This window comes from Ascaphus truei, chromosome 3 (assembly GCF_040206685.1).
Source record: "Ascaphus truei isolate aAscTru1 chromosome 3, aAscTru1.hap1, whole genome shotgun sequence".
In the NCBI taxonomy this organism is placed as follows: Eukaryota; Metazoa; Chordata; class Amphibia; order Anura; family Ascaphidae; genus Ascaphus; species Ascaphus truei.
In genome coordinates this window covers 143,284,775-143,311,445 of record NC_134485.1, presented here as the reverse complement: position 1 = coordinate 143,311,445, position 26,671 = coordinate 143,284,775, and the positions used below count along the sequence as shown (strand labels likewise).

The window sequence follows — 26,671 nt, the reverse complement described above, 5'->3', positions numbered from 1 at the left end:
CTTCCACCATCTCGGAAGTGAGGGTTTAACCAGAAATGTACGTAAAATACATGTGTTCCCCTGCTTCATAACCAAAAGGTATGTCCCTTGGTTATCCTATTCCCACATTTAGAGGGAATTAATGTATTTTTATTCCCGTTTCATGGCAAACCGTTTTATTTGCTAAGTGTTTATATTGGTACAATTATGGTGTTTGTACCTGTGCAGTGTATGCAGCAACAACATACACTGGGATCCAGGTGGGAGGGAAAGGGTTAATGTTAATTTTGTGTTTATGGCCCTTTGTCCCTTTTCCCACCTTTGCAGGCTCCATTTTGTAGTTTCTCCATAGGTCGCCATTGGGGCTCCATATAACCCTATGGAGATTCCGGCGATTTGGGCCTGATATCGTAGAAGACCTGCAGGTGGCGCCCGAGGGAAGGAGCAGCGGTTTCCCATTGAAAGGCCATTGAGCCATTCATTTCAATGGGGATTCCTCGAAGCTGACCTCCAGGAACGGGTTGGCAGCCATCCAAACCGCAGACCGCAAGAGCGGAAACATTGTCTTGAAGAGAGCTTTGATCACTCCCCGGTCAAGTTCAAATTCAATTGGCGTGGGAAACTTAGGTTCTAGGGCACCCAGGAATAAAGTTCTTTTTTTTCCCCCAGACCCTAGGAACCCCCTCCTTTGAACCCAACCAGGTCCGAGAGTTAATGACCCCGGTAAAGGGTCGCGCTCGTTATAAGGGTTGCACCATAGACTCTAATGGCAGAGGTAAAAGCCGCGAGAAAAAACGGTTAAGTCGGGATGAGCAGAAACCTAGAACCCATAACTCCGGTTCTGTTCAACCTAGAGGGCAGAGATTCGGCCACCATGTAGTCCTAGTTCCGGCAGGATTGCATGGCAAATACCGACCCTCTCGGGGAAACAGAACGGAGTCAGGGTAATTGCAAAATTTGGGTTTCTGCCATTGACTTGCATGGCAGAAAAAAGCCTCGTGTTCAAAAGTGCTTTTAAAACTGTGTTTTGGTATCTCAGGTTCTGGGGGTCGTGGAGGGCTGAAATTTGGCAACTATGGCAAGGGTCCTCCTGAAGGGTCCGCATGAGGACCTGGCAGATTTCAGCCCGCTCAGACCCACAGAACGGATTATTTTAATATAAATATGATTGTGAAAATGTACTATGTTTGGGGTCCAGGGTAAAAGCCCGGGAAGGCTAGAGCCCATATGGTATGTTAATGCTCAGGGGGGAGACAAGTTGTCTACAATAAGCCCCCTGATCAAAGGCTCCCCCACCCTGCTTGTGTATGCTAGAACAGGAATAAATGGTGAAACAAAGCGCACAAGCAAAAAAGGAGCAGGAAGGACCCAGAATCAAAAATAGAATAAAAGGGCACTTTAATGTGACAAACGACCCATCCAACGCTTTTCGAACATCACAGCGTACTTTTTCAAGGATAAAACATAGTGTAATACCATCCATTAAATACCCTCTTACCTGCAGGCAGATTCGCGACAAAAAGCGGACGCACGATGACGTCATGATGCAATGCGCGTCATCGCGCATGCGCAGAACGATCCGGCGCCATCTGAGGGCAAAACTATCCATGTAGGCAGTGTTATGTATTGTAGGTAAGGGCAATGCATAAGATAACACAGTAATTCTAATGGTATAATAAGTAGGCAAATTCATACCCAAAACGGATGCACAATGACGTCATAACGCAATGCGCGTCACCGCGCATGAGCAGAGCGACACGGCGTCGTGTGAGGGCAAAATTGTCCCTGAAGGCATGTGAAGCATTATAAGTAAAGGCAATACATACGGCAACCACAGTAGGACAAAAAAGACATGTCAAAAGACAAAAACGATAGCAGACCACTGAACCTCTTCAAGAGGGGTGTGTCAGCCTTTGAAGGGAGCATCATGAAATCAGCAAAGACTACATCAGGCACTGCACAGGAATCCAAGAGAGGTATGTTTATCTTAGAAGTGGGCACCATAAAATCAGGAAAGGGTGCATCAGCCGCTGCATAGAAATCAGCAAGCAACAATTCCGTCTTTAAAATGGGAGCCTTTGAATCAGTAAGGCGCGCTGAGAGGCAATTGATCGCTACTGCGGTCTGTAGAGAGCGGAAGCTGGAGCAGGGGATGCGTGGTTTGTGGAGGGTCCGTTCGTCCGCCCCCCCCCGTTGGTCCATCACACACACACACACACACACACTTCCCGCGCCTCCCTCCCGTTGCTCCTTCCCTGCTCTCCCCCTTACCTCCTCATTGGCTTACTTGCGCACCACGTGACGTGTCAACGCTTCAGAACACCACCTTCTGGTAGCACTGGCCGGCTTATGCGTCACAGCACGTAGTGAGCCACGGAGGGAGGAGGCAGCGGGGACTAACAGATTGCAGGTAAGGGGCTGGTGGCGCACGTGGCCGCAAGCGTCGCTGACCGCAGTGGGTCCTCAGCCTAAGGATTATATCAGGTACTGCAGGAAAATCAGTAAGACATAACCTTGTCTTTGGAGTGGGAGTTCTAGACTCATGAAAGGTTACATAAAGCAAGGGAGCGCAAACTTTTGAAGCTGCGCCCCCTGTCTGCTCCCTTCACTGCTCGCGCCCCTTACCTCTTTGGTTGGTGTTAAAAGACGCCGTGGGTCATGTGACCATGCGACGTGATTTGACGCCGGGTTGCCATGGCGATGGCATGTGACATCACATCACATGACCCCGCAGTGTAATTTGATGTCGCGTTACCATAGCGGACTCTGCAACCGCTGCACACCCCCTGAAAAATCACTCAGTTTGCGCACCCCTGACGTAAGGTACTCTAAGGAAACCAGTGAGAGGAAAACTAGTCTTTGATGTAGGAATCTTAGAGTCAGTAATAAGTACCTTAGACAAAGCAGAATAATCAGTGATACTTAAACTTGTCTTAGAAGAATCAGAAATAGGTATATTTAACCATGTGGATCCGATGAGGCGTGGGCAGAAACAGCTTCTGTAACTACCACTATAGTGGGGGTAGGGAGCTGCTCTGTTTCTCATTCCTGTCCAGGTATAGTTCCATTTTATGGAGCAGGCTTGTGTGCGGAGCCAGGACTCGACCCACCTCAGCAGGGTCCATGTTTGTGGGGCTGAGCATACTGTAACAGGTGCTCGCCACAAACAGGACGGGACCGCAGTATCGAGGTGGAGATAATGATGTCTGGAATCACGTCTGGAAGTGGGTCGCAACGTCATGGGTAGCCGGGTTCTGGTAGGAGAGAGCAGTGTAATAGGAGAGCAAGCACAGGTCGTGTAGTGGAGAGGTACGGATAGTAGAGGTCACTAGCTGGGGTCAGCACCAGGGAAGACCTCAGGAACAGGGAAGGCTTTCGCAGCAGGGAAGGCCTAGCAAGGCAAGGCAAGGTCCTTGCGACTAGCACAGGTCATAAAAGGATTATGCCCAGTCCCTTCATGGTGGAAGAGGCTGATTCTAAATAGCAGGAAGAACTAAACAGATGCAGGGCTGCACAGCAGGCAGGAACAAGGCAGGTTCAGGAACAGGTGCAGCCAATTACTAAGGAGATTTGCTAGAAACCAAGATGGCCACAACAGCCACGTCAGAGTAAGTTCCAGCAAATCCCTGGACTGGAACACTATCAGGCTGGATCAGAAGACAGTTGCTGGTGTTTGTGCATGGGACCCATATCTTTGGAATTTGGGTGGACTTATCCAGGCAATTTCACTTTACCTGGAATGTTTATTTTATAGTTATTGTTAAAGCTATGGCCTTTCCTTCCAAAACTGGGCAGTTCCCAGTCCAAAAACACATGAAACAATATTTAGGGGACAATATAGAAAGTCTTAATTGTGCGTTCTGGTCCGGCATCTCCGATTTCTCCAGGCACTTAAGATGCAGGCATGGGAAGTCCTGCTTCTCCCAGTAAGTCTGTTACCCTTCTTTGTGCAGACGTCTCTGCTGTGTGGGGCTTTGGCTTCCCTACTGTTGCCAGGCAAAACCCTCTGGTCAACAATCCTGGATCTCTGCAGGCTGGAACTCTGTTGTCTGGCTACTCTCACAGAGCCTCCAACAGGGACACTGAAAAGCTACTTCCTACCTTTTATCCCCTGTTCAATCAGGAGTTTTACATATCACCTGCAGGAACCCCCACACCTACTTCAGTTTCCTGCCCTGTAAAGGGATTTTAACTTCTTGACTCCCTTACATACCTCCACAATCAGAGTGTAGCCCTGCGCACACTCTGTCATTTAAACATCCCCTCTTCTCGGGAAACAGATTGGCCTCATGGGGCTGTCTTTTGGACTCCTTTTCTTCTTTCTCTACTTCCAATTGAAGAGGTTTTCCCTTACCTCGAATCTTTTCTGTCCACCTTCCGGCTGGATCCATGGGTTTGGTTCTCCTAGGTAAGACATCTTTTCCCAAGCACCTTTTTACTTCAACAATCACTTTGTTTTTGTTTCTTTTGGGCAATTGTCGTGTTTTCTACGCCTGCCCAATGGTATTTCGCCACCTCTTTTTTATCTGCTCGGTGCAACTATGTGTATTCGTGATTGAAACGCTCACTGGTGACAACGTTTTTGTAACTTGTGCACTCAAACAGTGTCTCTCCAAGTTTTTAGTCTGACTCAGCTTTCCACTGCAGCAACTCTTCTTTAACTCGCTTATCAATGAGTTCTTCCACGAGTAGTGCATTCTCTTTTTCCCTGTGACCATTTGCATATGGCTCCACATCATTAATCTTGGTCCTTCTACTTTGCATTCTGTGGAAAGCAGACTGTATCACTGCAACGGCCTTGCAGATACGCTTATAAGGCTAAGGCCCCGCTCCCAGAGTCAGCGCACCCGCACTGCTGACAGGCGGTGCGCTGAGATACACAGACCGCGATATGCGGTCTGTAGGGAGCGGGAGCCAGAGCGGGAGGTGGGCGGGAGTGGGAGGTTTGACAGGGAGGGGGGGCGTGGCTTGAGCGGAGGGACCCGCTACTCTCCCACCCTCCCTCCACAGGCTGCAGGAGGGACCCGCTACTCTCCCCCCCCCCCTCCCTCCACGGGTTGCAGGAGGGAGCTGCTACTCACCCCCCCCTCCCTCCACGGGCTGCAGGAGGGAGCTGCTACTCTCCCCCCCCCTCCCTCCACGGGCTGCAGGAGGGAGCTGCTACTCTCCCCCCCATCCCTCCACGGACTCGGGCTGGAGCTGCTACACACACACACACACACACACACGCAGGCACTCACGCACTCATACACACATGCAGGCACTCACGCACTCACACACACACACAGACAGAGGCAGGCACTCAGGCACACACATACACACACAGACACAGACAGGCACGCACGCACTCAGACACACACACAGACAGGCACTCACCTGCTTTCACTCCACACTCCTCCCCGCTCCCCGAAGCCTCTCCTCCTCCTGAAGCCTCCCCTCCCCATTGGCTCACAGCCACACCACGTGACGCGTCAACGCTAGGAAACACCATTCTCTTGTGTCTCCTAGCGGCTGACGCGCCACAGCGTGTAGTCAGCTGTGCCGCCAGGGGGGACCGGGACCGGCTCACGAGGATTCCCCTGCTGGTGGGGAACTCGCGACTTAGCCGCCCGCGCCAACGAGCGCAGCGGGACCGAGGCCTAAGAGTGTACAGCTTGCTTGGTTCTGATATAGGATCTGTATCCGGAATCCCCCCAGCATCTCTCTTCACATCCCTGTAACATCTTTGTTGCTGATACTGCCTAACATTGGACTTTAGTAGATTCACACATTCCTTAAAAAACTCATACTTTTTTTTCTTTGTTTTGCTTTCTCCAAATTGACTGGAAAATGCAGGCTGCTTTATTCTGGCAATATAGCTGACGTGCCTTCACCTCTCTGTAGACAGCCCGTATGATAGTCACAGAGCGTTTGCGCAGATACTTTTCTCTCGCCATCCTTGGATAAGAGCTCTGTAATATGTCTGCTGTGTGTGAATGCTTTTCTCTAATTGCAGCAATTTTAGTTGATCAGCGAGAGACTTCTGTTTCTTGCGTACATCCTGGAATTCTATCGAACGCTTTTCCATGGACTCCTTCTGTACCCTATGTGTCTCTTCTAGTTTTGTAATCTCTTTATCTTTGACCTCATATGGCTTTATAGCTTGTTCCATTTTATTTTTGAAAAATTTAGCTTGATACTGCAATTTTTCTATTTGTCTCCAACTCTTTCCTGTGCTTGCTCTGAGTTTGCATCAATGCCTCCTTAATCATATTTTGCATCTCTGCCGATTTTTCATCGCTAGGGTCGCAGCAGCTTCAGTTTTCCATGCCTCTTTGTCCTGGGCTTATTGACTTTTGGGGATGGAGTAGCCTCTCTGCTCCTCCAGCTCCCGAACCAGTTTCTAGACCGCCTCATGCTCCCTCTCATACAGTTACCTGGCCTCTAAGCCCCTCCTCCAGCAATGCTCTGGTTATGCTCAGTGTGGCCTTCAGCTCCTCATGCTGCTCTGTGGGGACACACTACTGTAGGTACTCAGACGCTCCTGTAGCACTTGCTGCTTCTCCTCAGCACCCGCCTTTTTCGACTTGGTCTCTTTACCTTGCAGCTGGCTCTGCAGCTTGTGCTCTGCTTGTGTGTGCTGCTGCAAGGATACACGTTCTCCTTGCATTACTCTCTCTGTATTCTGCAGTACTTGCTGCAATTCTACCTTTTCAAGGGCCAATTGTTTCTTCATTTTTTCTGCTTGGGGAAGCTTCTCATCCCTCACTGACCTGGTCAGTCAATTCTGAAACCTTCTCTTGTAGGTTTTTCTTCTCTTACAGTCGCTATAGTTTGCCGACCTCTCCAAGGGCGTAATCATATAAATTAGCTCTGAAGTGAGACAGTGAATCCCCTTCTGATAGACATCCAATTCAGCCTTTGCCTCTTCATCCTTGGTGGCAGCAGTTGCATTTGACCGCTCAAGGTTAGTCCTCATGTCCTGGAACTCACTCTGCAAGTGCCACATTGTCTACTCCAAAGTTATACACTTGGCGATCGCTGCGGACAGACCCCTCTGTAACTCAGTCTTCGCTTCTTGCTCTTTAACCAACTGTTCGTGGAGGAGATCATAGTCATGCTTGGCACCTCGCAATCCATCTTTAACCTGGCTCAGGGAATCGTCAACCTTTTACTCATCTTTTTCCTGTGCCATCTCCTTTTGAATCCATGCCTTCATCACTGGAAATTCTGCCATTACCAGGAGCCTATAGGCTGCAGAACATCTTGGCTCTTGCTCGGAATTGCAATTTCCTGATGTTGCAGGCTCATCATTAACCATTTCTGTCACTTTCGCTGTCAGTTGCAAACCTCTTTTCTTTTTGCTTCTTTTTTTCTTTGTTTTGGAAAGCTCTGAGGCATGAGCAGTTCTGAGCTCACTTTCCTTGCTCGAAACATCTACATTTCTCCTCGCCCACCACCCGTTGCTTGCTGTTGCAATCGCTGGAGACAATCTTCCTCATACTTCCGGGACTCTTCATACTTCAGAACGTAAGGACACGCCTTTTCCGAGTGCCCCGGGTCCTCGTACTCCATACATACTATGGGCGTTTTTCTGTTGTGTCTCGCTGTCGCTGTGCAGCCAAGACTTCAGCAAACCATCAGTTAAAACTTTTTCATCCACATTTTTTTTCCCTGCATATACTCCAATCAATTGAGTGGTTTTATTTGCCACAAAAACAACTAAAACATTGTGGCTACTGCCCCTTGAAAGCAAACATCTACTCAATGTTATAGAGAAAAGAGGAAACTGGCGCACAGTCCAATAAAGTGGGTCCCAGGATAACAAAAATAAATATTTATTGATGTGAAAACATCCAACAAATGGAGGAGAGCAACCTCCTATGCGTTTCGAACTGTAGTTCTTTGTCAAGGAGTATAACAAATAGCTCAGATACAGTTCTTATATACCCTACCTGTGTTTTCTGTTTTGGTGCCAAAATCAGGTAATAACCGTCGCTTCAAAGGAGCGTCACCGTCCCAATGATGCTTCCCCCATCCCGTGAAGCCAAAAGCGTAGGTGGGTAGGCACTCCCCCCGCTCCGCCCCCCTCCCCCCGGTGCGGCTACAGAAATTTTACCTACTCGATGTTAGGAGACTAAATAAACATTACTCCTGAAAAGCAGCTACTTTCTGCCTTTTATCCCGTGTTCAATCAGGAGTTTTAAATATCACCTGCAGAAAACCCGACACCTAGTTCCGTCTCCTGCCCTGTAAAGGAGTTTAACTCCTTGGCTCCCTTACAGTTACCATGAAGAAAATGCTGACAACTCGGTCAAATCGCAGCCCACCCCGCCCGCGGCCACAAAGACAGTAAAACGGAAGAATTAAGGCTGCAGGAGTCCATGCTTTTGAAAGGGACTGCAGCATTAATCCTTCACTTGTTAGGCCACGGGAGAGAATACTGCTGCTAGCACACTGGCTTTTTATTGTTATTGTTTGTACATAGGTTTGAAGCAGGGGGTCTCCAGAGCTGAACCCAATTAATTTCAGCTCACGTGACCGGTACATTTAAACAGCACCAAGATACCGGCACCCCTACGGAGGTCTGAACCGCGGGAAGCAGGGGGATCCCAGATCTAAAATGAATGTGGTTCATCTCCAGAGACCCCCCTGCTTCAAACCTATGTATAAAATGATAATTTAAAAAAAGCTTCATTACCTGAATGGCTGACCGCTGGACCGTCTAGACTAATGTCCCTATTATCTAAATATGACAAATAGTGGTTTTGGGCATTAATCAAAACAAAAAACATTTAAAAAAAATACACATAAAAACAATAATACATATGTAGCCCTCTTTCCTACGCTCTAGAGTGACTACGGGTACTGCACACACCTGTGGGCTCCTGGAGATCTGAGCCTCCGCTAACTGGGAGCCTGGGGTAACACTTATCTTAACGGCAGCGCCTCCACTTACCCAAGATCCCCATCATGTTAGATTCCTCTGGGCAAGAACCATAGCAACACACATATGCTTTGAACTGTTTTAATGTAACGCACAAAATAACCCTTATCACTTTATCATGGCAAGAACACATTCATTAGCTTATACTGTACTTATAAGGCTAGTGGCTCGGCCACTCTCATAAGGAGTAATGTCTCTGTCCCATCACCGCGTGCCCACACACCGTGTCCATGTACTGCAATATGAATATAGGCTCAGTCCTTTGGCCACTCCACTTAGTGTCCCCAAATAGTGTTCCCTAAGGCGGGATCAGCGCCTGTTGACCGGTGTTGGTGCACTTTAGTAAATACCTTCCGGTCACTGCGGTGACCGGTAACAGCTTCGAAAAGGATCCGCCGATCCAGCGCTTTGCTTTCCGATGTCTCACTGTCCAGCCGTCTGCTCCTAGATGATTAGCAACAACCTTGGATCCGCACACTTTGTCCCTATCTGTTGTACAGTAAGGAGTGATGTGCCTATCACTATTGGACTTCCCTGCAGCACACAACCTACAGTGACTCAGGGAATCTCTTAGGGCCCTCAGGGAAGATCTAGCCTATGCAGGTGGGTCACGGACCCCCTGCACTCACACTACCTCCTTCCCTGCTCCTCCGGTGCCCTCTGGCTAGCGTGGTCTCTCCCCCACGCTTCCGTTTCCTGCCTCCCGCCAATCCAGCCCTCCTATTGGCTCCCTGGCGTCAGGTGACTCCGCTAAGGCTCCTGGGAGTTGTAGTTACTGGCTGAGCCTCTATCTTATTGGCCAGCCGTTCGCGCGCTTGCACCGCGCATGCGCGATCTCTCTCTGTTCTGACCGTGCCCTTACTGTTGCGCAATCAACATGGCGGCGCCCTATACTGTCGGGCCGCCGCGGAACCTTACACCACTCCCTCCGGAGACGCACTGCAACATACAACAGAAGGCAACCTAACACATCCCTACACATAAAATCATTGATTTGACACTGGGGATAACTAGCTATAATTAATAATAAAAAAAACAATATTAAAATACATTAATAATCCCCCTTCATTATCTTAGTGGCTAGTCGCTAAGGTAATGAAGGGGTTAAACCCCTCCCACTACCCCACCAGGATGTCTAACCACCCACCCCAGGGAAAGTACCCCCTTCACCCACCATGCCTACACCAAACAAAACGCACCCCCACCACACACAATAATGGACAATAGACCTATTAGCCAAATCTGGCTAATAGTGCTTTTGCCCATTCCAAAGCATAGAAAATACACATTATAATAAACAGAAATTCTAGCTATTTAATCCATTGATTGTCACTTTGGCCACCTATACCCTCAACGGGGGAAAAAATAGCTACATTTGCAATCAATGAATACTCTAAATAAATAAGTGTTGCTTACATTTACCAGGATGAATGCCTTCCTCCACATCCCCAGCGGCACCTGATGATCCAAGTCCAAAAACCACAAAAACAATCCTTACCCAATGGCACAAAAATAAATCCAGGTTGACGAGTAGAAGTCAAGGATCCTCCATTGCTTGAAGAGATGTCACCGGTGAGTAGATCTTTTCTTTTTCTTTCTGGCAGGTGTTGCCTCCTTCCTGTTGAATGAGATGTGACAGGTCTTATATAAGGCCTGTGACATCACATTTGACAGACACATGGTACATCCAGAAAATCTAACAGGTGGCATCAGGTTTGCCTGAGAATGACCTCTCTACCAAACTTTTTTGGGTGCAGTGACATCACCTTAAATGGAGGGATGCACATTGTACGTTGTGCATGGTGGTTGTGCTTCCCTCACTTTAAGGTGATGTTACAGTACCCAAAATAGGATTGGTGGGTGTAGCATGTGATTCCATCAAGCTTGATTGACAGGTCATTCTCAGCCAAACTTGATGGATGTTCACAAAGTACATCCACCAATTGGATTGGTGAATGTACCTTGTGGCAGGCCTTATACAAGGCCTGTTATGTCTCCTTTGACAGGAAGTGGATGATGAGGCAACATCTACAGGAAAGAAGAAAAGATGTTCATCAACCTGAATTTATTTTTATTTGCCATGGGAGATGGATTTTTTAAAATGGGTTTTTGATTTAGATCCTCTGGTGCCACAGTGGATGAAGGCCTGCATCCCGACAAGGGTAAGCAATACATTTATTTATTTAGGGTGTCCATTGATTGCCAATGTGGCTATCTATGTCCCCGTTGAGGGCATAGATAGCCACAGTGAAAATCTATGGATTAAATGCCTAGTGTTTGGGTTATTATTTTAAAGCTGCAGTTCATGTTGCCGTTTTTAAAAATATATACATTTTTTCCCATTCAATATGTGCAACAATACAATCTGCACACAGACAAGTGATTAGCTAAGCTGTAGATCGATCCATTCACCTGTAATCGATCGCTTGCTGGTGAAGAGCTAGAGGGAGGGTGAGGATCATGAGCCAGAGCCTATCAGAAGAGGAGGGGCTGTCACTTTGGAGATGCTTCCTACATTAGAACCATTACAAATGTCTTTTAAACATTTTTTTAAAAATGCTACAAGTATTACAGAACTGATTTATTTAAAAAAAAAAAAGATACGTAGGATATTGCTTGAACTGCTGCTTTAATGTGCATTTTTTGAATGCTTTGGAATGGGCGAACGCGCTATTAGCCAGATTTGGCTAATAGGGCTATTGCCCATTACTGTGTTGGGTGGTGGTGGTTGGTGTTTTGTTGGGGATTGTGGGGAAGGGTGAACGGGGTACTTGCCCAGGGTTGGGTGGTTAGGTCTCCAAGGGGTTAGCAGGAAGGGTTAACCCCTTAATTACCTCAGCAGTTACTACCAGCTAAGGTAATTAAGGCATTACTGTACAGTAGACAGTATTTTAATGGTTGGAAATTGACCCTCTATTGGATGTTGGTGCAGCTGAGAAATAGGAGGATTGACCTTTATCCTGGCAGGGTAAGTACTAATTTTATTTACTATAGAGTGTCTACTGATTGCCAATATGGGTTACTGTGCCGGTAAGGGCATAAAGTAGGTAGCCATAGTAGCAATTCATGGATTAAATGGCTAGCGTTTGTGTTATTTTATTGTAATGTATGTTTTGTATTGTATGCCTTGGAATGGGCAAAAGCGCTATTAACCAGATTTGGCTAATAGGGCTATTGCCCATTACTGTGGGGGTGTTTTTTAGGCGGTAAAGGAGTGGGTGGAGGAGGTACTTGCCCCAAGGAGGGTGGTTAGGCTTCCCTTGGGGAGGGGGCGTGGGGGTGGGGGTGGCGGGAAGCTTCAACCCCTTAATTACCTTATCGATTAGCCCCGAAGTTAATGAATGGGGGGTTTAATGTACTGCACCGACACACTTTATTCGAGCAAATACCCAGTATGTATCTGGCAGATACCTGGAATGCGCCGCTCCTCACCTCTGACAAGCCCCGTTGCGTTTGCCTTCCCAGCCTGGGTTCATGCCTGGCTGACGGGCGGCTGATCTGTTAAATGATAATGATTAGGATTTAATAGGCTGCAATGCTTCGCATGTCTACCAGATGGCATAAATTCATGAATTGTAATGCAGTATATATATATATATACTGTGCAGTATTGCAGCCAGCGGGAATAAAATGCTTCAATCCCTGCCTGGAAAATAACCCAATGCACTCGGGCAGAAAACAGTCACAAACCTCAATACACCCGGGTATACCCGAATTCGTGGGACTAGCCGAGCTCGAATAAAGTGTGTCACCAGTGTATTTGAATATTGTTAGGTATACCTAATAGTTACATAGTAGATGAGGTTGAAAAATGACGTACGTCCATCAAGTTCAACCTATGCTAAATTTAGACAACAGATACTTTTTCCTATATCTATACTTACTTATTGATCCAGAGGAAGGCAAACAAAAAACCCCAGTGTTATTTCATCCAATGATATCTCACCAGGGGAAAAATAAATTTCTTCCTGACTCCAAGAATTGGCAATCAGATTAATCACTGGATCAACATTCTTCCCATGTATACTTATTTGGTATATCCCTGTATACCTTTCCTTTCTAAAAAGATGTCCAATCTTTTTTTGAACAAATGTATTGTATTTGCCATCACAGTCTCTATGGGTAATGAATTCCACATTTTAACTGCCCTTACTGTAAAGAACCCTTTCCTTTGTTGCTGGTGAAATCTTTCCTCCAACCTAAAGGGATGCCCTGGAATCCTTTGTACTGCCCTTGGGATGAATAGTTCATTTGAAAGTTCCTTGTACTGTCCCCGAATATATTTGTATATAGTTATCATATCTCCTCTTAGACGCCTCTTTTCTAATGTAAATAAATCTAATTTAGCTAGCCTCTCTTCATAAGTTAGAATGTCCATCCCCTTTATTAATTTGGTGGCTCTTCTCTGCACTCTCTCTAGTTCCAGAATGTCTTTTCTAAGGAGTTGTGCCCAACATTGTACTCCATATTCAAGGTGTGGTCTTACTAATGCTTTGTAAAGGGGCATAATTATGTTTACTTCCCTTCCATCCATTGCCCGTTTAATGCAAGATAAGATCTTGTTTGCCTTTGCAGCTACTGCATGACTTTGGGCACTATTGCTAAGCCTGCTGTCTACAAGCACTCCTAAATCCTTCTCCATCAAGGATTCCCCCAATTTATCCCCATTTAATGTGTAAGTCGATGTTTATTCTTGCATCCGAAATGCATAACCTTACACTGGCGACACACTTTATTCGAGCTTGGCTAATCCCACGAATTCGGGTATACCAGGGTGTATTGAGGTTTGTGACTGTTTTCTGCCCGAGTACATTGAGTTATTTTCCAAGCAGGGATTGAAGCATTGTATTCCCGCTGGCTGCAATACTGCACAGTATATATATATAAACTGCATTACAATTCATGAATTTATGCCATCTGGTAGACACGCGAAGCATTGCAGCCTATTAAATCCTAATCATTATCATTTAACAGATCAGCCGCCCATCAGCCAGGCATGAACCCAGGCTGGGAAGGCAAATGCAACGGGGCTTGTCAGAGGTTAGGAGTGGCGCATTCCAGGTATCTGCCAGGTACATACCGGGTATTTGCTCGAATAAAGTGTGTCGGTGCAGTACATGTATCTGTATTAAACCTCATCTGCCATTTACCTGTCTACGTTTCCAGTCTTTCCAAGTCCTTCTGGAGAGAAATTACATCCTGCTCAGATTCTACTACCTTACGCAATTTAGTAACATCAGCAAAGTTGGAGACTTTGCTTCTGATGGTCCCAGTACTAATCTCTGAGGTACTCCATTCACAACTTTAGCCCAACCTGAAAAAGTTCCATTTATTACAACCCTCTGTTATCTATCCTTCAACCAGTTTTCAATCCAGGTGCATACATTATTACTGAGTCCAATTTGCTTTATTTTGTGTACCAACCTCTTGTGTGGAACCGTATCAAAAGCTTTTGCAAAATTTAAGTAGACCACATCAACTGCATTACCCTGGAGTTGCTGTAAGAGCTGTGTGGGGAGACACAGAGAAACTGCTTCTGTCTGCATAGCTCAGAAGCAGGTAACCCCACAGCATTAATCCTTCCAGAAAATATATTGCCCTCCTAGCCTAACAGCTATAGTCGCTCCAAATCGGGGTCACGGAAAGCGTAAGTCTTGTGGCATATACGCTATCTTACAGAGAGAGACAGAGAGACGGAGAGACGGAGAGACGGAGAGACGGAGAGACGGAGAGACGGAGAGACGGAGAGACGGAGAGACGGAGAGACGGAGAGACGGAGAGACGGAGAGACGGAGAGATTTAGAGCCATTGCAGGGAACCAGAATTAAACATAAAAATTAATTAAGTAATAGGTCTTCATAAATTGCACTGTGACTGTGAAACATACCAGAGGGAACAGCACTATCGCCAGGAAATAATGCAGGTTTTTTCTCTGGTATAGGCTTCAACCCTACCCGCTCCTGAGCCTAAAAAAGGAGAACAATGTACTATTAAGACATGGATTGCAATGAAACTTCATAATGCAAAGATATGTTAAAGACAACTGTGGGTGCCAATAATTATGTTAATATCAGTGGTTCCCAAAAATTCCCTGAAACTACTTAATGTATGTTTCCTGGCATCGCACACCCAATTTCAAAACCTTAAATTAGTTTTGTAAAAGACTGCTGCACAAATCTACATTTTAAAAGATTATTATTATTATGATTATTATTATATTTATACCACCTGATAAAATCCGACAAAAAGAATACAGGGCATTTGAACCAGCTGAATCTTTAGTGATATAGCATTATACTCTGTCCTTAGGTACTGTATAATGCTATGCTGCACAGTAAAGGAATGCGTTAATCCTGGGTCGGATATAGTATTCTATGAGTGCCAGTAATTATTACTTGTGTAGCCTCGACCCACCGTTTAACTCCGTGGCGGGTGCAGGAACAGGGGAGAGCTGCGGTCAGTGGTGGGAGCGCTCTGTGGCATACCTGGCATGCGGGGGCTTCCATTGTGAATGCGCACGCATGCGCAGTACAATCCTCGCGCAAGCACGGTACCCTGTTAGTTGTGTCGGCTCCACAAGGGACTACAAGCCCCAGCAGCCCCCGGAGCTGCTTATCACATGCTGCAGCACAGCCAATATGGTTCTTACAAAAAAGAACAATGATAATGCGCCAGATGGGGTGTTACTCTTGATAAGGGCAATGAGCAAGATTAACGATGAAATATATATAAAAAACAAAAAAATATATATATATAAAAAAACCAAAAAAAAACCACATGTGACATGAACCAGTCCGGTGCGTATAGGGTATTGCAAAAGGAAATGTATATATGAGTGAGACAAACACAACCCAATAGGTGAAGCAGCTTCTTTAAAACAGGGAACCTCCTGTCCCTGCTAGGTACATAGCAACAAAGAAAAGGTTAGAAGCGCAGTCAGTATAGGGTTGAGGTCAAACTATATAACTTTATTAAAACATCTAGTCCCAGGGCAGAACCTCTAGGACAACAACAGCATAAGAATTAATGCATATAATATTATTAAAAAAAGAAAAAACTATGTGGTTGAAGCTGTATGTGCAATTGCACTTGATGGGTCTCCAAGGGGTTAAAAATGGGAGTAGCCTGATGATAAATCTCAGTCCTGCAATCTGTGCACTGCCCGGGCAGATTTAGGAAAAAAGAGGGGGTACCCCAGGGCTGAGGCAATGCTCAAAATGCTCACCCTTAATCCACTTTGATAAGTTGGTGTCCCGTAATCCTCCTTGCTCCTGAAATTCGCTCCGTAGCAAGCTGTTCAGATGCGCTGATTGCCACCCGGAGGGCTGTCTGCTACCAAGCGCAATCAGCGCATCTGAACAGCTTGCTACGGAGCGAATTTCAGGAGCAAGGAGGATTACGGGACACCAACATATCAAAGTGGATTAAGGGTGAGCATTTTGAGCATTGCCTCAGCCCTGGGGTACCCCCTCTTTTTTCCTAAATCTGCCCGGGCAGTGCACAGATTGCAGGACTGAGATTTATCATCAGGCTACTCCCGTTTTTAACCCCTTGGAGACCCATCAAGTGCAATTGCACATACAGCTTCAACCACATAGTTTTTTCTTTTTTTAATAATATTATATGCATTAATTCTTATGCTGTTGTTGTCCTAGAGGTTCTGCCCTGGGACTAGATGTTTTAATAAAGTTATATAGTTTGACCTCAACCCTATACTGACTGCGCTTCTAACCTTGTCAATAGGGTTCTGCTGGAAGGGGATAGATACATTTGACGCGCTTGGCACCATGCTTCAGTCGGGGCAGGACGGCGAGGAGTAAGGTAGTGTCCAGGGAACAGTGCTCCGCTGGACTAGGCCAGCTCTCCCCACCAGGTCCCAGCTAGGCCCTGACTCCAGATTGTTGTGCTGCGTGGAAGGCTCCAGATAGGGAAGGTCCCATATTCACCTCAGTGTCAGAGTATTGCACCGGTGACAGACGCCACACGGTGAACTGCGGCCTGCGGTCTGGAACCAGACCACAGGTACTATAATAGACACTATTATAGGGACACACTCCAGCGGGAGATCCCTCCAGAGGCGGACGCCTGAGAACCGGGCAAAGTGGATCTAGCAGACCGCGGCGTGGGACCACGTTGCGGTTCAACGGACCCACAGCCCAGATGGCCTGGTCTAGCCTAAGACCAGGAAGGTACTCTGCTACGTGCACCAACGGCCATACACAGTGGGTAGCGCTACTCACACACACTCTTTGGGTGGGCCTAGTCTGTGGACACTAGTTGGTTAAGTTCCCAGGCACCTCAGAACTTTGGAGAGGGGGTTCCACCTGGGTGGTGTTACTGTGGATATATATCTATCTTTATCTGTATCGTGTTAGCCAAGCTTTAATAATCAAAAATGAATATACGATACCGTTCTGTGGCTAACGAAATGCTTTTATTTGTGCGAGCTTTCGAGATACACTGATATCTTCTTCCGGCGATGTTACAATGAATGAAGCAAGGTTAAAATTAAAAACGGTACATATACTGTACTGTAGGAATGTTATTTGTGACTGCAACCCAACACAACCCCCCATGTGTACTGATGCAGCGGGCGTTATTCGAACACTTCACGCGTCATGTACATCGGAATCCCGATTTGAAACCGCGGGATGAATTCCAGCCTTCCCACACTAAAATGCGAGCGCGGCGAGTGCAGAAAAACGAATTTTAGTTTTCTGGCTTTTAAAAACATGAAATTGACACAGTACTGTACACATTACAATTCATCCATTTTATTGCAAACGAAGAAACAAAATCCATGGTATTCAAACAAAACATCCGCGATAAGAGCGGGTGCCTGGGGCGATTGCCCGCGTTCACGCTGAGTAGGGAACAGCAGAGAACTCAAAATCGGTGCCGTGATGTGTTCGAATAACGGTCGCTGCATCAGTAGTATGCAATTTACCGTATTTACAGTATGACTTGAGATGTTAAATAGTCCCTGAATGTTAGTGAAGCCATGTTTTAAAATGGTATACAGTTCTCTCTCATGCTGGCATTAAACCTGGTAAGTATACAGGATTGCCAGCATCAATCATGGAGGTTTGCCCTCACACCTTGGTGAGGTGTCATATGTACATGGGGGGAGTGGTAACCGACCGTGTGTCCATTGTTAGTGACACAGGAGGTGGAGCTATTCCCTTGGTATATAAGACACAGCACTGCTCAAAGTTAGTGGTTCTCTCTCAGTTGAAGGTCAAGTGTGTTAACCGAGAGCTCAAAGAGTGATTCTACAGCAAGTAGTCAGACCTGCAGCAGTAAGGCTGGCAGGGCCTACACTGTGTCCAGGGACCTAGCACAGGTGGTGATCTCCCTGAGGGGAGAGGTGATCCAACTCCATTGGGAGGGCAGATCTTCTGAAAGGAGAGTGATGTACGAGATGAGCGGCTAAGTGTTTGCTGCGAGGGGCAGTCTGCCTATACCATCAATAAAGATGCCCTTGTTCACAAGAACCCCCATGTGTGAGTGTGAAGTTACTCCACAGAGGAAGGCACCACAGAGGAGTTCCTCATCAGAACCATCTCCTTGCGGACGCAGAGATACTGATGAGGTGGAGGCGCTGCACTGTATGTAGGTAGGACTCACGCACACTACCTCAGCTGCCTGTCTGGGTTGACATTCCCCATAACACCATCATGCGGGAGACTCTGGAGTCCTGTTGCCAACAGGTGCACCACCAGACACGACCATGTAATAGTGACTGGTTAGACCACAGGGGCCAATGTGAGATTGGGTGGGTCAGGAAGGTCCAGAAAAAATGTTACATAAGTAATGTAAGAGAGTGTGTGTGTGTGTAAATATAAATTGGTAAAGAGCCCACAGTATATACAGCGCTTTACAAAAGGTGTGTGTGTGTGTTGAGTGGGGGTGTATATAAATGGTGTGGGTAGGTATTGAAATGTAAAAGGCTGTAGCATTACTAAAGGTGTGTGTAGATACTACTGTACAGTGTGTAGTGCCTATTGGTATATAGAGATGGAATTACATAGAGTATTTGTATGTGTAAGAGACGTGTGTGTGTGTGTGTGTGTGGGGGGGGGGGGGCAGTACATATGGACATGGCCTTAAGCACTCATGGGAATAGAGTTCTCTCATGTCAGTAGTGACTCATAAAACTTTGGTCTCGGTTTAGGCCATCGCTAAGTGTCCCGAACAGTTGCATAAATTTGTATTCATGCAACCGTCTCTCTTTCGGTGTTCTAAGATTACCTTTTGAGTATGGCCACCTACAGATCGTTCATCTTGTGGCCAGAGTCAGAGAAATGTTCGCCGACAGGACTGTCTCTTGTTCCGCATGTGATGCTGTGGTGATGCAGATTCAATCTCTTGTTTAGCCCCTGTCCTGTCTCCCCTATGTAGTAGCAGCCCCCTGGGCATTTCATGCACATGATGATATACACGAAATTGCTGGAGGAACAGGTGAACCTTCCTCTGATTTTGTACTCCAGATTCCTGTGTGGTATTTGTATTGTGCCTGCTGTGTGGAGCATTGCGCAGGTTTTGCATCTTGCGTCCTGGCATGGTTTTGTCCCGCATTCAGTTGTACTGTTGAATACGTTACTCCTCACCATCATATTCTTGAGATTATGAGTTGTCTGTATGATAATAAGGGTGTTTCAGGGAAGACCAGTTGCAGTCTTGTATCTTCCTGGCGAATGGGTTGTAGTTCCCTGGCGATCTTGCGTAGGGCTTCAAGGTGTGGGTTATATGTGACCACCAAAGGTACCCTGTCGCTTGTCTCTTTCTGTCTGTATTCAAGGTATTCTGGTGGCTTTGTGGATTTGCTGGTCTACAATTGTGTGGTTATATCCATGGTTTATGAAATCCAATTTCAAATCTGTAATCCTCTGGCCTCTGTCTGCTTTGTCGAAGCATATTCCGTTGTATTGTGTGGCTTGACTGTAGATGGTTGCATGCTTAGTGTGTGTCGGGTGGAAGCTGTTGTCCCTCAAATAGCTGCCTCTGTCTGTAGGTTTGCGGTATACAGAAGTCTGTTCTTTATAGTAATGATAAAGTGTGTGTGTGTGTCTGTGTGTATATGTGTGTTGATGTTTAGTAAATACAATTGTTATATACACTCTGTGTATTTACTGTCTGTATTGGGTTCCTGTGAGGGGTTATCCTGCTGCGCTAGTATCCTTCCCAGGTGGAGGTGCTGTAAACCACGAGACAAGACAACCACAGGCTCAGAGCGACGGATGCAGTACAGGGACGTGCAATGTTGTCAGTCTCCTACTTGGAGCTGTTTTAATGCAGTTTTTCTAGGTTCCTGTTTCAGTATGTTTAGATCACAAAACTTGGCTAATTTAGTCTAGTTTGTGCAGTCAGCGAGTACTGTTGCCATTCCTCCTATCTCTGTGTGTATGTACTCTCACAGAGTATATGCTGTGAACTTACTTACACTTACTTACTTACACTGTGGCTGTGAGTGCTAGTCCCTGTACTCACAGGATATGCACTTCATGTGACAGCCAATAATCACATAACTAGTCAACTGTATGTTCATGTTAGGAGGATTGGATATTTTCCTATTACTTTCCATTTGGTCTCGCTGACCTTTTTATATAGTTACCATCTGGTCTAACAGCTGATCCAGAGGGGCTAATACCCTGACCTATTGCATCGTATGCCTCCAATCCCACCATCATTAGCTGGTAAATTGGGATACCACTATCATACATACTAGATGACATAGATGCTTGATATATATTTTTTGATTTAATTTATTTTTAACTCACGTTACACCTACCTTTGGTAATATATGTTTTAAGTCAATCTATTAAAAGTTACTTTTTACACCCAGTGGAGTGCAGTTTAGTGAATTCTTTTAGGGGCACAATCACTTTGTGTTTCCCTTCCCCCCCTTTTTCTGATTCACTCTGAAGGTGGCTCCAAGATTCCTGGGTCCCTTCACCATCCTCGAAAGGGTCAACTCTGTGGCGTATCGCCTTCAGCTGCCTCGGTCTATGCAAATCCTGTCGTTTTTTCATGTGTCCTTTTAGAAGCCGGTTGTCCTAAACACTAAGTTTCCTGATACTTCTCCTATACCTCCTCGGGTCATTGTTCACGGTCAAGAAGAATTCGAGATCCGATCTATAATCGACTCCAGATACTCCAGGGGAGGTGTCCAATTCCTCATGCATTGGAAGGGTTTTGGACCCGCAGAAACGCTCCTGGGTAACACTTTGTCAGATTCACGCTCCCGGTTTGTTACGGCGGTTCCATGCCAGGTTCCTGCACAAACCTTATGGAGATTGTCCTGAGGCCAATCCTCAAGAGGGGGGTACTGCTAGGAATCAGGGAACAAGTCCTTTGTGACGTGTTCCCTCATTACCTAGTGCTGCTGCTGCTTCACTCTCCGCTCATGTGCGCAACCCCGCTCTGATTACAGAGCGCGTGCGCACCCGCAGCTCTTCAGCCCCTGCCACGGAGCTTGGCTCCGCCGCCCGGACACGCCACGCTGCTTTCGCGTGGCGCACCCACGTGACGATGTGCAACGACCCCCAGCTGCTTGTCAAGCATAATTTCTGCCTCTTGGCTCCTGCAGCCTATCCCAGCTTCCGCTGGTGCTGCGCCTTCGCTCCACCCTCTGTCTGTCTGCCTACATCTACCCTGTTACTGCTCTCAGTCAGTGCTCAGCATAATTCGGTGTAGCCTCGCTGCTTCCTACAGTTGTGCCTTGCCTTGTTCCAGTCTTGTCTTTCAGATTAACCTCTTGTGTACCGACACGGCTTGTAAATGAACCTCTCTGGATATTGACCTCGACTACGGCGACTTCTCCAACCCCTATTCATGGCTAAACGGACCTGGACTATACTACCATCTATATCCCAGACCATGGCTAACGGACTTCTACGATTCTACTCTCTCCAATCCCAAGACCTGCAAGTATTCCGTTTAGCCCTCTCTCTCCAAACCAGTAACGCCAGATAATCCACCATCCAGACATGCTTCCGCTGCTGTGGGTGCTTGGCTTTGTACCTTCCCACCTCAGTACAGGGGTACTTGGACGTTCTACTCAGTGAACTGGAAAAGTGTACACTTGCCTTGTCTTAAAGTGGCCAGTGCAATTACATCATAGGCACGATTGAGCCAGAAGTGACAATGCCAAGAGAGTATGTGTAATGGTGAGGAGGTACCCAGGCCAATAATAAAGGTATTATGCCCGGCAGGGTGCTCCTGAGCCCTATTGGTGAATTGTGAAGTTCCAGCTCTGCAACCCAATGATGGCAGAAACACTGTAATTGTACTAAAATGTATGTGGGGTTCAGAACATCTCCCACCAGGTATAAGGTGGCGAGAGTAATTTTATCCCTAAAGTGTATAAATGTAGCAGTGTTTTCATGTGAACGCATAAAGGAAAAAATGGTTTTAAAGTCCAGAGCTTGGCAGCATTGAAAGCGACTTTTTGCTACCTTTTTTAGGAAGCTCCTAGAGTGCTGAGATTTGCTGTTAGCGCGGTTCGAGTAAAACCATGAAAAGTCATATAGCGCGATTTTTATACATTCATATAAAAATTAATGAAGGAAAGTGCCCCTATTTTAATTGTTCCAACATATTAGGCACATAGGGATTTGAAACTCCAGAAACAGAGGAAACACTTAATTTGTAATCACTGTCGTTTAGATTACCTTCATAGCCCTGCCCTGAGTGGTAGATGCAGGCCTGGACTCTGCTGCAGGCGTGAGCAAGAGGGGAGGTTCTGCTGACATCACAAAAGGTGGGGCTAGCTCTATATTTAGCAGCCAACTCCTGTAAGTGACGGAGTCTGCTGTAGGTCTGTCTGAGTAGTGCATCCTACTGATCGGTCCAAGGAGTTGGAGGAGACATGCGGTCTCACCTGCGCCGCCGTGCAGGAGCAGAGAGAGGAGTGGAGAGACTCAGCCACTTTGAGTAGAGCTGATAGCATTATAGACCTGGTGGACCAATGCCCCTCACCCCCCAGCCTGGGGTGATGGGGAGAATCCAATCCCCACCACGAGGATAACCTCGGAGGTGGGCCGCGGGGTATTGAAGCCCCAGCCCAGACCATCCTGTCGGAGGAGAGACTTGGAGGGAAGGAGAGGAGGAAAGAACTGTAAGGGAGGAGAGCAGAGTATTTAAGAAGGCTTTGCTGTTGTTATTGTGGCTGCTGGAAGCTACTGCATTTGGGAGTCTCTGAACTGCCAATAAAGAGACAATCCTTTTTTACCAAAGACTGTGTGTGAGTTGGAAGCTATTACCCTGGGACCGAGGGGGTTCTTCTATACAGGTCCTGTCCCATATTCCTGGGAGTATAGAAGATGGAGGCGCTGCACCACTAAGAGATCATGGAGGCTACCACCCCAGAAGCCTGGCCCTAGCTCCCCAATAACATCATGGGAAGCTCAGGCCCTCCTGTTCCTCACAGGTATGCACCACCACGACACATGTAATCTGCCCTCACGCACCATAGACACCACCGTAGAGTCTGGGGGGGGGGGGGATAAGGGTTACATTTGGAGGCGCTGCTGAGATATGCCAGAACAGGTCAGGCTTGTAGCGAAGCGGAACGGGATGAGTGAGATGCACTCTCCGTGCAAGTGTTGGAGAAGGAAGGGCGCAATTGCATATACCAAGGGTAGTCGGGGGAGCGTAGACTCTCGCACAGTATGCCTTGGGCGCTTTTAGGAGGTGGCGTAGGAAGGGTGAATAGTTATAGCTGACCGAGTCCCTTGAGGCAGGTAGCGTGAGGCAACTGGGGGGGTCAGCCTGTTAACCAGTCCAGGGACCATGGCCCAGGGCCTGCGCTATGAGTGGCCAAAAGTAGGAGACGCCCGAACCTAAGAAAGAGGGGTACACTAGCTATCACCCACACACACAAACCACAGAGCACTTGCAACGTAGACACTGAGTACAGTGCATGGAGAAGAGGAGTTCCGCTGAGCCTCGGGTAAAAGCCACCTCAATTTAGTGAGAAACAGAATGCAGAGCACACAGTTGGAAGTCAGTCAGTGTTTAGGTACGAGATACCCGTTAGACATTGAGAATAGGGCACATGGACATTTGGAGGACTCATTTAAGATGGCGTCCGTCCCTTCATGTGCTCCGCGGAGCGAGAACAGTGATCTAAAATGGCGGTTCCCGCCAACCCTGGAGCAAGCACGTGTATCGTGCATAGAGACTATAAGGAAAATGTGGCTGGAAATGTGTAATAATCTGGCGCCAAACCCAGATTCTTTGCAAAAGGAGCAGAGCGGCGCGAAAGCCGAAAGCCCACCCACCTGTGCTGTGACTGGTCAGAAAGCCAGGCCACATCACGCTGAAGAAGAAGAGACCCCGCCTCTGGATTCCACCAGAGGGAGGGGGTGCAAAGAGAACCAATCAGGAGAGTCCTCCCCAGCGAAGGGAGGGACCGGAAGCCTGAGCAAAGAGCTTCACTTTTGTCTGGCATTCGAGGAGCAAGGAGCTGCAACACTGAGCTGTTCCAACCGTGAGCAAACCATGTCCGAGATGAATACTTCCATTTACCAAGTACCGGGAGGCCTACTGGTAGTGGAGGTAGCTGAGCACGAATACCTCCGGTGTTTGTGCGTCCACTGCGGGATACCGGGCGCGGTACCAAGCACCAAGGCCCGATGCCTTCAATGTGGCACGTTTTACCTTTGGCCGAACGAGCCGTGGCCTTTGATCGGAACCCCACTGGGTGCCTCTCCGGGAACATTTGCGGAGGTGGCGGAAGGCAAAGACAAGACTGCCCTGGTTCCCCGTTACCCCCAAGCGGGAGGAACCAAGGCTCAGCCCGCTATTGAACTGAGCGAGCTGGTGACAGAGAAGAGCGCGACCGCAGTGGAGGTACCAGAGCGAGACTACTTTGTACCTATACCCACTGGTTGTATCGCCGAAGAACCGGGTGACTCCCCAGCAGAGGAACCGATCTTGATTTCCTCGGAGGAAGAGGTTGGCGTGACATCGATGGCGATGCGCCTACCGGCGAACCACCCCAAAGGCATCAAGAGGGAGCAGACGAGTCCGGAGACCATCCGACGGCGAGCGCTGGTGCGGCCGGAGGCCCGTAAGAGTCCCACCGCCGTGGTGACTCCCAGTGCGACGGAGACCGAGACGATCCTAGAGGAGCCCGATATCATCAAAGAGCAGCGGAGCGGTAAGAAGACTCCACCACCCCCTTACTCCCGCCAGGCGCAGATCGCAACCACGGCGGACGAGAAAGAGAGGCTTGAGGCCTACTTGTTCGGCCGTGTACCGGATGCTCCACCACCGCCCCTGCAGGTCCTCGACGCACTTCCGGTGCGTGACCGTGGAGCGGGTGGAGATTCTGCGGGCGATCCTGATGACATCATTTCCGGTTCCACCGGAAAGAGATGGCCTGGAGGAGTGTTCTTCTCTCGAAGCATAGACTTAGCCATTGCCCTGGCTACCCTACAGAGTCGAGGCCCCTCCCAAGAAGCCAGAAGTATGGTGGAGAGTGCCTCTAAGAAAATGTTCAGTGGGCGTGGTGTCACCCGCTTGCTGGACAGTGATATGGACATTCCCCCAGCCCCAGCCCATAGCTCCATTGCCCCAGCCACTGCCCCTGACCCATCACGAGTGGTGCCACCGGGACCTACCAGGGATAAGTTATGTAAATACCCCAAATACTCCAAGGAATTGCGGGATTGGGAGTTGAGTGATGAGGGGTCTGATGGGGAGATACCGTATTCGAGTGTTATACCTATGCCTAACCCTGTGCCGTTTTCTCCTGCAGCTAGAGGGAGGGCCCGTGGGTCCCATACACTAGTCGAGGCTGGGCCTACCAGCAAAGTGGTTCACAAACTGAACCCTACTACGTATTATAATGCCAAGGAGAGGAGAGATTGCTCGTGATCTACTGATGCGGGTACGTCCGGTGTATCATCTCAGGTAGAGTCTGATGTAGACCGCACTAGTCATTCCGCAGAGTACGAGCACCGCGACAAACGGTGGGTGCCTTTGTTCACCGGATACCACGAGGGGATGGACCGTACATGGTTCTTATTAATTAAGAATAATGTAGTAGACCATTGGTGGGCGGCTGCTTCTTTCAGTCCGCAGGAGTTAGATCATAGGTTTTGGGAGATAGAACAGAGACTGATTGTACACCGAGGCCCCAGTATCTTGTACGATGAAGTAGCTCCAGAAGAGCCTGTGTTTTGGGTACTGCCGAGCAGGGCAGGGCACTGCAAGCTCACCAAACTAAGTCGAGCTGACAGGGCCATAGTCGCTAGATACCAGCAGTCCCACGGGTATGAGTATCCTTATGTGCCTGAGCCCATCATGAGGGAAATTGAGGAGAACCGAGACAGTTGGCTTAGGGAGGCAGTCCAGGAATTCCTTCGGACCAAGTTCGGTCAGGGAGGGTATCACAATGAGGATAAGATTAGCAAATTAGTACACATATGGAGCATAGGTAGATGTATCTACATGCACGGTGTTACTTACAGGCCTGAGCATGGGCCGGTCCAATCGTTCGCTTTGACTGTCACGGATCATAATGGACGGCGGGAAAGAAAGCCTGATCCAAAGCATTATCTGTAGGGTTCTCCATGTTGGGAGTACCCGGTTGTGATTGTACTGAACTACCTCGTTATGCCATGTATTATGACACTGTTTATGTGTGCTGTTTCCTAGGTGGTTCGCCGCAGGATGGGTCTGCTAAAACTAGGTCCAAGTGGGGACCATTGGATTCCACCATAGGGACAGTGTAGCCCCCTGTAAACAGCACAGGCT

At 47.7% G+C, this 26,671-nt stretch overlaps 1 protein-coding gene across 2 annotated transcripts in view; it reads right to left on the bottom strand.

Moving 5' to 3' along the window:
- The window catches only part of LOC142490976 (multidrug and toxin extrusion protein 1-like), a 164,475-nt gene that overhangs the window by 8,690 nt on the left and 129,114 nt on the right, over positions 1–26,671 (bottom strand). For both annotated transcript variants that reach the window (XM_075593336.1, XM_075593338.1), the window contains one exon: positions 14,793–14,871. In XM_075593336.1, the coding sequence (XP_075449451.1) occupies positions 14,793–14,871 (79 nt within the window). The remainder of the gene's footprint in view (positions 1–14,792; positions 14,872–26,671) is intronic.